This window comes from Vicugna pacos, chromosome 32 (assembly GCF_048564905.1).
Source record: "Vicugna pacos chromosome 32, VicPac4, whole genome shotgun sequence".
Taxonomy (NCBI): Eukaryota; Metazoa; Chordata; class Mammalia; order Artiodactyla; family Camelidae; genus Vicugna; species Vicugna pacos.
In genome coordinates, this window is record NC_133018.1 from 5,983,915 (window position 1) to 5,994,555 (window position 10,641).

The window sequence follows — 10,641 nt, forward strand, 5'->3', positions numbered from 1 at the left end:
ACCCTCAGCTCCGTGCGCTGGCCCTGGGTCAGAAGATGGGCAGGGCTGGAATGAGATGAGGTCCTCTCTGGGGTGACCAGCACTGCTGCCCTTCTCCCCTGGGGGCCAGCAGAGACTCAGCTCAGAGGGCGGCCAGTGTGGCTGGGCCTCGCCCAGGTAAGAAGTAGCTCTGGATCCGGGGGGGGCCCAAAGGGTAGGGTGGCTGCTGCGGCACCTCAGATGCTCCATGCTCTATGAGCTTCTGCCCTTCCTAAAAATCCCCACTGATGGGGGAACTGAGGCCAAATCTGGGAGCCCGCTGAGCCTCAGGCTCCTCATCTCTGAAATGGGCTGATTCTCTAGCCCCGGCAGGTGTGTGGAGGACAGCTGGGTTCGAGTCTAAGGAGGGTCAGAGGAGGGGACTCAGCAGAAGGCCAGGGGCTTCCTCAGGCCATGCCAGGGAGTAGGGCCAGGAGACTTCAGCCTCATCATGTCCCCCTTCAGAAGGAGGCTTCTGCCCCCCACACTTCCCCCTGTGGCCCCAGGAACAGGGATGGGTTGGCTGTGTGGTCCTGGGCACACGGTACCCTCTCCTGCCTAACAGACCCCAGCAGCTACTGGGCCCTGTACAAATTCCTCCTTGATTTCCCAGGAGCCCCTGGACAGTGGGAAGCGTTAGTGCTACATACAGACCAGGGTGGGGCGCGGGCAGGGTGCAGGTGGGGCTGGACCGTCCTCAGAGTCACCACCAGGCCCCCCACAGCCAGGCCACAGCTCCATGCAAGGCCTGTGAGGCGGGTGGGGTGGGGCTGCTGGACGTCCAGGCCCTGAAGTACACACTGAGGGAGAGGACTGCAGGCGGCGGTGGATGTGGAGTGGGCCCCATGCACCGCGCGGGCCAGACGGGGCGCCCAGGTGGCGCCTATTTCATGCCGCTGCGCAGCACCTGGTTGGCCGCGATGAGCATAACGCTGATGATGAAGGCGATGGCGAAGGCGCAGATCAGGCTCTTGCGCACGCACGTCTGGCGGATCTGCTGGTTGGAGCAGGCTGTGGCCGCCCGCCCGGAGCATCAGAGAGAGAGACAGAAGGGGACAGCGAAGCGAAGGAATCAGGGGTCACCTGCACTTCTGCACACAGGGACACGAGGTGGGGGACAGGCTGGGAGGCCCCCAGGCCCCTCCCCTGCCCGAGCAGCTGGCCCGCCCGCGGGGTCCCGGGGTGGGGCACTCACTCTCCACGTCCACGGGGCACTCCTCCGCCGTGCCCAGGTGGCTCTCCTCCTCCGTCATGATGATGTTCTCGATGTCCTTCATGGACAGGTGCTCACAGAAGGTGTCGTAGAGCAGCCGCTTCAGCTCGTCCACGGTCAGCTTCTGCATGTCGCACTTGGGTAGGGGGAGACACAGTGCTCTGGCCGCCAGCACCACCATGGGCCCCACCCTGCACCCGTGGCCACACAAGCCTCCAGACTCAGGAGGGCTGGGAAGCACTCATTCTATTCCTTGGGTCCTCGACCAACACTGGCCTCCCCTGGAAGCCTATGGCCCTCTGGGAGACAGGACATCAGTGGACAGAAGCCTGAAGGTGTCACCCCCCTTTACAGTGTGGGCCCTATTACAGCCCTCCATTGTGTACACAGCCCCGTGTCCCAGTCGGCCAGGATGTACCTTCCAGAAGACGGTGTCAAAGTCAGTGCCATGGAACTTCTCTGGGATCCCCGAGGTGGAGAGCTTGGGTCCCAGGAGGGTCACAAACTCCTCAAAGTCCACTTGGCCATCACCTAGAGCAGGTGCAGGCCAGTCAGCTGGTGAGGCTACACCCAGGCACCTTGGGCTACTGTGGGACCTCAGGCAGGGCCCCTCCCTGGAGCCTTGAGTCAGTTTTGGGGGCACCTAATGTGCCAGGCTCTGGGCTGATGCTGAAGCCACCAAGTGTGCTGAGGCCCCACCCAGCAAGGCAGCAGCTGGGCCTCGCTTGTGGGAGACACGATTCACTCCGAACCCAACACAGCTTCTCAGCACCTGCTGCTGTCCCAGAGCCAGTGTGGGGCCCAACACCCTCTCCACCACACGGACAGGAAGTGAAGCTCGGGATGGGGAACCACCTACACGAGCCCCCACCTGCTCTCTGGGCGGAGAGGAGGCAGGGGAGGAGGCCACAGAGGGATGAGAGGAGGGGACTGGGCATTACTGGTTCTAATGAGTTTTTCCTTAATAAAATGCCAGGTGGCAAATTCAACGAAATGATTTTTTATTTTCGGTGACGGGAACTAGGGTATTTAGTATATCCGTCCTACTTTTCTGTACTTTAAAAATTTCTTGGAATACGGGGCAAGAGGGGCGGAGTCTCCACTCCCTGGTGTGGCTGGGGCTGTCACACTCTCTGGTCTCAATTCTCCAGGCTGAGAAATGGGGCCAGACCTGGCTGCAAATTGCCTTGGGTGTGAAGGTGGCTGGGAGTGGGGAGAGTGAGAGGCCCCCAGTGGGCTCAGGCTCGCTGGCTCAGCCCCAGGCTCGGCCCCCCCAGGTGAGGGGTGAGGAGACTGAGGCGGGAGGGTGCTCACCATCCATGTCCAGCCGCTGGATGATAACCTCCAGCTCCACCTCGTTGGGCATGTAGCCCAGGGAACGCATGGCTGTGCCCAGCTCCTGCTTGGAGATGAAGCCGTTGCCATCACGGTCAAAGACTTTGAAGGCCTCTCGGATCTCTGTAGGAGGAGCAGAGCAGTTTGGGACCTCACTCCTATCCTCCAGACCCCACTTCCCAGACCCCCAGGATCCCAGAACCTGCAGCCTGAGCCCAGGATGGGGAATCCACCCCAGAGCCTGCAGGTCTGGTCAGAGACAACTGGCAGGTGGCCCAAGAGTCCCCTGTAGTGCTGGTGCCCTGGGGCTCGGGGCAGGCCAAGCCGGCAGCAAAGGTGTGCCCGGGCCGCAGCAGTGATGAGACCGCCCCAGGGCTCTCAGCTCCGCGTGCCAGGCTTCCACAGCCTCTCCAGACGTGCTCACGACGACCCCATGTGGCCAGTACAACGGGTCCCACTGTGCAGGGAAGGATGCTGCCAGCCAGGATGCTGATCACCTCTATGAGCTGGAAGGCTTCCCTGCCCACCCCCAACTCCTTCCATCCCGCTCCCCTCACCCCAACCGCACCCGCCCCCTCCCTCAGCTCGTTAACACCCAGCGACACTGTTAACAGAGCCCACGTGAGGCAGCCAGAGCTCCGGCTAATGGGCTGACGGCCTGGTGCAGACAGCCTCCTGGAGCCTAAGGTTTGGAGGATGGATGGAGGGGCCGCAGCAGGCCCAGGCCAGCTCAGATGCGGGGGGTCATTCTTCCCCCTAGTTGTATGGAGACTGAGGCCTGAGAACCTGGGTGACTCAGGGGTGGGGAGCAAGGCACTGGGCTGGGGGCCTGGGAACAAGCAACCCGATAAGTGACCTTGGGTCAGCCTCAGTCTTACCCACAGTAAAATGGGTGGTAATGGTGTGAAGATAAAGAGTTTCACCAAGGACGTCCAGGAACTGTTGTGGGTTGAGAGGTTCTAACCTCTCTCCATTCACCTTTGTTCTATGTGTTTCTCTGCTTGCTGTTCCTTCATGGTTACTCAGCCCAAGAAGGGTCCTACAGAGCATTTCCTGTTCAATCCACCCTCACCCTCTCTGCTCCAGCTCCCGGGGGTCTCCTTGTTCAATTCACCTTTGCCTAAACTGTTCCCCTAGGTGGGGCTTCAGCAAGCAGAAGTGAGCTCGTGTGCCTGTGCATGCGTGTGTGTGCTTGTGCATGTGCATGTGCGTGCATGGATTTGGAAGTAGAGACAGACAAGACGCCCCCACGCTGCATACCCAGAAAACGAGGCCCAGAGAGGCTAGGTGGCCAGCCCAGGGTCAGTGTGGGGTCAGGGCTGTTTCTGGTGAGGGCAAGAGTTAGGCTGGCCCAGGCCTGGCCTTAGGGGTCTGGGAACCCTTGAAACTGATGGTAGAATCCTGCAACTTGGGGTCATTCCCTGATTCTGCTGGACCCACTACAGCCCAGAGAGGGTGGCCATGTGTCTCAAGCCACACAGCAAGGTCGCTTGGGCTGGAACCCCAAACTTCATCAAGCTCTTCCTACCTGGTGTCTGTACCTAAGGCCTAGAGCTTCCACCAGTTGACACACGTGCTAAGACAGGGACAGTGGGCCACACTTGAGTTGCCTAGACCCCCAGACCTCTGACTCTGGACTGCCCCCTACCCATCCAAGATAGGGCTTGAGAACCTGGTCTCCTAACCAGTGGCCCCATGGCCAGGAGAGCAGCTGGGAAGGGAGAGCTGGGCCAGGCTCCGGGGCTTCTGTGAACCCCAGCCTCTAGGAACTCCAGGCCAACTCCCGTCTAAGTTTTCCAGGGCTACTGAGGAGACAGTGAGCACCCCACCCCCAGACATGTATGAGCAGAGGCCCAGCAGTTACGGAGGTTGCTGAGGGGATTCCAATCACCTGGGAGTCTCTGCGCAGAGATGCAGGCACTGACCATGCAACCAGGCACACTCCTGCCCACCCCTCCACAACATACTTAGGTCTCTGGCTGGCACCATTGTCCTCCTGACCCAGCCACAGGCTCTGCCCACCTCAAACGTCCTGAACTCCAGCCCAAGAGGCTCTTTCAGTCCTGATGGGCACCAGGGCTGCTCCACCTCCAGGCCTTTACACATGAGGCTCCTTTGGCCTGGAATGCTTTCCCCCCACCGTAGTGACCTCTGATGGACCCCTGGTTCCCAGCATGGGTGGCATCACATCCCTGGTGCCCTCCTGCCCCCGCCAGCCAACTCTGGCCCTCCTCTGGGCTCTCTTAGACCCCACTCTTCCCCAAGGATTCCTTCCTAACCACACTGGATTGTGAACTATGAGTCCCTGGGAGCAGGGACCAGGTGTGTCTTGTTTACCACTGTGTCTCCGTGACCTGGAACAGTGTCTGTTCTTCAGGTATAACCATTTGCTAATAAATGGTTAAGTGAATGAATGGCTGGTGCAGGGAACCCACCCATCTGGAGCACAGACAAAGGAGTGAGCAGAAGTTCACGTTCCACTTGATGGGGGGCCATCACTCAGAGCCCACTTACTCTTAGTTTATAAACGATCCTAGCAAGGGCGAGCATTCACTTTTACTCCCCAAGCAGGCAAGAAGCAGAAGGGAGGCTGAGGATGCTTCTTGTCCCCTTGTGCAGCCCCTAAGGACCCCCTCCTCCCCCTGGGCCACCACAGGTGAAGGGGATGAAGCCGAGGTCAGGGGTGGGGGAACCGTTCTCAGACCCCCCCATGTCACGGCCTGGTTTGGGAAGTGGGAACCCAGGGCGGCACCCTACCTTTCTGGGTCCTCAGGGTGAGATGGCAAAATTCTGAACCCACAGTGGGGCTGTAATGGGTGCTGGCTCTCACTCCTGCAAGGAGTTGGGGTCCAAGCTGTCCCTCCCACCCTGGCAGGGACCAGGTGTGGCTTCCAGAGCCCAGGGCTGCTTCAGTTGGAACCCCTGACCTCCTTCTGGAAGTCCCGAGAAAACGCACTGGGCTCAATAGGAGACAGTTCCAGGGCAGATGAATCTTGGGGAATGTGGGCAGGCAACAGGCCCAGAGGCGACCCTTTCTCAGGCAGGACTAACCTCCCAAGACCACTAGACTGATCCAAAGACTGCCACTTCCTCATCCAAGATCCCTTCAGCCCCTCCTCCCTGGCGCGTCCAGCTCACACCTCAGTCTTGCTCTGTATTTTCACCTTTGCCAAGAGCGGTGCCCCAGCACCTGCTGACCCTTGAGGCCAAGTTCAGGGATCACCTTCTCAGCCAGAGAATCAGCTCCAAGTCACACAGACTCGGGGTCAAATCCCAGCTCTCCTACATCCCTGCTGGGTGGCCCTGAGCGGGTGTTTGCTCACCTGTACAATGGGGCTGCGGAAAAGACTAAATAAGAAAATCAGGTGTGTAAGGGCTTGGCCGGGCTGGGCCTGGCTCAGAACAGGATGCTATAAATTAGAACCCCCCAGACGTTCAGGCAGAGCCGGAAGGAGAGGGAGGACTAGGTGAGTTTGGGACTCCAGGTTCACCTTCCCTGGTGCCAGTGGCTGCAGGCCTGTGTTTGGAATCTGGCTCTGCCATGTGTCAGCCCAGTGTCCTGGGCGAGGCACTCCCCTCTCTGAATCTCAAGAGCCTCATTTGTGAGATGGGAATGTGACTCCTGCCCGGGTGGCTCTGCCGGGGGCTCCCCGAGTGGGGTGAGGGTTGTGACTTCCCTGCTGCTGCCATGGGCACACCCCAGCTGGGTGCACTTCCCCAGAAGCCTCGCTGTTTCTGCCCTGTGAGGCTGGGGCAGCCTGCTGGGCTCCATCTTGGCATGCGGATGCCTGGCCCGGGAAGGGCTGGCAGGGCCTCCGGGTTTCCAGGCTGACACTGTCTCCTACCTGCCGCCTCCAGCCTGAAACCCCAGTCCCCTCCCTGGCCCGGGCACGTGGAGCTGCATCAGGGCCAGAGTCCCCAGCAGGCCCCCAGGAATGCCAGGTCTCAGGGAGCAGGAGTTCAGAGAGGGGGCACACGGGCTGAAGGTCACTTTGAGGGGGGCAGTGTCTGTCCTCTGTGGCAACTGCTACTGCCACTGGCCCCGAGCCCCACCACTCTGGCCTCCCTGAGTTCCTGGCCTGCACAGAGGAAGCTGAAGGGCTTGCAGGGAAGAGGGGCAGAAAAAGGGACTCCCCTGCCCCCTGTATCCTGAATACCCCCAGTTGCCTACTGTCAATGCAGACTCCACCATTTGATGGAGCAGGCAAATGCCAAGTCCAGAACCCTGCCCTGGTGGCTGCCTGTCAGTCTGTCTTCCTCCTCCTCTCTCTGACAGGGCTGGGCTAGAGCCTGCAGCTGCCCAGTTTCCACCCTTAGGTGCTCAAGTCCACAGATGCCCCCAGCCTCAGTGCTCCTGCAGGCCCTGGGGGTCTCTGCTGTTTGTGTATATCAGGGAGAATCTGGGAGATCCTGTACCTCTGCCTCAAGGGGACAGATGACCCCAGGCCAGCTCTGCCAAGCCATGTCTACCCTGCCAACTGCCATCCACGGGTCCTCAGGTGCCTCTACTTGCCCTTCAAGGCCCCCTTTCCACCCAGCCCCTCCCCCAGCCTGCCTTTCCGGTCCGGCCTCCTGCAGGCATAACCTGTGTTCCTTCCTCATGGGCCTTCTCCAATCCTACAGACACCCCCCAGCCCCGTCATGGCCTCCTTACTGCCCTCCCTGGAGCCCTGGGCCCCACCTCACACCAGGCCCTGTGCTGAGCACTTCCACCTCATCTTCTGTCACCAGCAGTGCTGGGGAGGGGCAATGCCAACCTCCTTACAGATGGAGAAACAGAGGCAAGAGAGGCAAGTGATTGGCCAAGGTCACTCCATAAGTCGAGGGTGCAGAGACTCAAGCCCACCATTGCTTGGCTAGGAAGCTCTCACCTTAACCCGGCACTGTCCCCTCCCTTCCTAGTTCTCCCCGTTGGACTAACTGCCCCTGGATTTCGGCAGCCAGGCACGTACTGTCTGCAGCACTTCATCCCAAGCTGCTGGGCTCCCTCTCCTCGGCACCCATTACTCTCCCACCGATGGGTGTCCTTTTAGCCAAGCGCCTGGGTCTTACCCATACTACCCTGGGGCAGGAGCACGAATGGGACACTGGGGAGGTGGAGGGGGCAGAAGGGGGATCTGTGCCACGGATGGTCACACTTCCCACAGAGTCTCGGCATTCGAGACTGGGGCCTACAGAGACTTGGTCTCCTAGAAGGAGGGCTTCCAGAGTGCCTGCAGCCAAGAAGGGGGTTGATCATGGAGGACTTCCTGTCCCCATCTGTAGCTGCCTGAGGGCCAGGAGATGGGCTGGGGCTATCAGGCATCTGCCTGCCCCAGGGAGGGCCTGCCCTTCAGATGTTTCCTGCGCCAGACCCCTTTGCTCTGCACCGCCCAGGAGAAGCGGACGGGAGAAGAGCAGGGAGTGTGTCTGGCGTGGCTGGTGACTAACGTTCCTGGGCTCCTGCCAGCATGTCTGCCGTGCATGCGGCCTCCTTGCCCCTGCACTGTCTGCCCTGTGCCCTGCTCACCCCTGCATCCCAGCCTCTTCTCAGTGTCTCCCCTTCCTTGGGGTCTGCCCTCCAGGGCTGGGAGATTAGGAGAGGAGGGACCCAGTGAGGCCCATAGCAGGGCTGCCAGGGTCATGGTGAGGTGCTGGAAGCAAGAGGAAGGCATGAGGAGGAAGCTGCCTGGGGTGTGTGCGGTGGGGACAAGGTTTACCCCTGCCCGAGCGGCCAGGAAGAAGGGATGGATGAGGGGCCCGTGGAGAGGGAAACTGGTAAGAGGTCTGGGCTGGCCCCGGGCAGGAGAAGACAATGTTAGGGAAGAGACAGCCTGTGCCCCATCCCCTGCCCTCTTGGCCTTCATCATGCGTCCCTCCTCTTCCCAGGCCCTGAACAAGGTTCTGGTTCCTGGGCCTTGGCCTAGACAGGGCAGGGAATTGGACTTTGGAGTTCAAGGCCAGAGCCTCAGCAGCGGCACCCATCCGTCTGTCCTGCCCACATCAGACACCAGACCCCATTTCCGTGGCTCTCCCAACCTCTGGGGGCTTTCAAGAGGATGTGGTGAGAAGCAGGTGGCTCACAGCCTGTGGTGCAGTGCGGGTGGAGGGTATCTGCCTTCCCCCTCTTGATCTTCCCCCTGGCCCAGTCTAACTCCCCCAAGATCTGCTCCCTCCAGGGCTTAGAGATGAGAATGGACCTCTCTCCGTGGCTTCTCCCATGCTCTCACCATCATCTCTGACTGTGCTGGTGTCTCGGCTGCAACCCTAAAGGCCCTGTTGAGCCCCAGATCTCAGAGACCCCTGAAACTAAGATACCTGAAGAGAGGCCCAGCCTCTGGGTGATCGCAGCCCCTCCCCCAAACGCTGACAAGCAGATCCCAGGGGGCCAAGACTCCCATCAGCCCAGAGCCCCTCACTCCACTCCATACAGCCCTCTGGGAGGTCTGCAGGGGCGGGGAGGGGGGGGACCTGAGCTCCTGCCCCCAGCCCAGTAGGGGAAGAGCTCACAGGCCCCAAAGGTCTCACTGTCCCTCAGAATCCTCTGTCCAGGGACCCCAGCCCCTGCCATCTGCTCTGATCTCACCTAGCCTGCTACCTAAGGTCCCCATTCCTGTCCAGAGGCGGAGGGGCTCCAGGAGGACAGATTTAGGTCCTGGCCTTTCTGCTTTTCCCTTCTAGGCTTGGTTATCGCGACCATGCAGCCCAATCTGGCCACTTGTTGTCGCCACCACCTCCCGGGCCGCCTTCCCAGCACTTCGGGCTGGGGGTCCCCGCAGGGCTGTGAAGATGGGGCTAAGGCCGCAAAAGGGGCTGGGGGCAGCCGGCAAGAGCAGGGCAGTCGCCCTCTCCCCTTCTCTCGCTGCCCGAGCAGATTGGATTTTAAAAGCGACACGAGCGGAATGTCAATGCGAGCGCAGAGCCGCGGGCGGGCGCCGCGGAGAGGATCAGGATGCGGGTGCCCCGGCCGGGCCAGCGCGGGAGGCACAGCTCGGACCCCCAACCCAACCCGCCGCGTTGCCGCACCGTCACCGCGGACTGCGCGGCCCCGTGACCCCGCTGCGGGGCCCGGCAAGTTTCCGCAGCGCGAGGGGCCACGCGGGCAGGGGCTGGGCCGCCCCTCCGCCTTGGCGACCCCCACCGCGGCGCCCAGGGGTGAGAACTGGTCCTGCCTCCCCGCGCAGCTGCTCTCTGGAGCGCCCACCTGGCAAGGCGGCACCTGCAGACAGCCCCCTCCGCCCCCTATGCCCCTAGTCCGCGCTTCACCTGGGCGCACAGGTAGGAGGGCCGGCGGGCCGGGGTCCCGGCGGGGCACTCACCCTCCAGCTCGTCCTCAGGGATGTCCACGGGGCGCTGCTCCGACAGCAGGTTGGGCACGGTGTAGATGCCCCGGTACATCAACGCCGCCGTTACCGGGTGGAACGGCATCTTGGAGGCTCCGCGCCCGCCCGCCCGCCGCAAACTTTGAGGTCGGGGCTCATGGGCCGGCGGCGGCCCCGGGGGCGGCTGGAGCGGGCGGGGCGCGCGGCTGCGGAGGGCGGCCCGGCGGCGGCAGCGGCGGCGAGGCAGGGGGCGCCCCTCCAGGGGCCTAGCGCCCCCGAGCCCCAGGCCGCCGGTCCATGCCGCCCCCTCCCTCGTCGGGCTGCCGGCCCGGGCCCCGCAGGGGCGGCGGGGGCGGCGCCGCTCCGGCCTCTCCGCTCGGGCCGCTGCGCGCTGCGCTCGCCGCGCCGGCTCCTCGGTGCCCCGCGCGCTCCGAGCTGCGCGCTGCTCGCCGCCTGCTTGTCCGCTCGCCGGCGCGGCCGCCCGGCCCGCCGCTCCGGCTCTCGCTGCCTCCCCGGCTCGTTCTCTGGCTCGCTCGCTCTGTGCCGCGCTGGCTGCGCTCCACGCCTCCCCCGCCCGCCCGCCCCCTCCGCGCTCCCCCAACCCCCGCCCGCCCTTTCCCGCCGCCGGCCCCTGCGCCTAGCCCGCCGAGGGTTTCTTCTCCCCTTCGCCCCGGGCTCCCCTTTTTCCCTACGGAGAATCACTTGCGGCTCCCTCTCCACACACACACACACACACCAAGTCCGCAGCCACCAGGACTAAGGTGGGGGGGCCTG

General features: G+C 62.5%; 1 protein-coding gene across 1 annotated transcript; it reads right to left on the minus strand.

The window, feature by feature from the left end:
* Positions 1 to 2: 2 nt before the first annotated feature.
* CABP7 (calcium binding protein 7) lies at positions 3 to 9,983 on the minus strand. Its single transcript, XM_072952895.1, has 5 exons — positions 9,865 to 9,983; positions 2,546 to 2,689; positions 1,650 to 1,762; positions 1,214 to 1,367; positions 3 to 1,029 (listed from the first exon to the last, which is right to left on the minus strand). Exons 1-5 carry the CDS (start codon positions 9,971 to 9,973, stop codon positions 902 to 904), a joined length of 648 nt encoding a protein of 215 aa, XP_072808996.1. The 5' UTR covers positions 9,974 to 9,983; the 3' UTR covers positions 3 to 901.
* Positions 9,984 to 10,641: the final 658 nt, after the last annotated feature.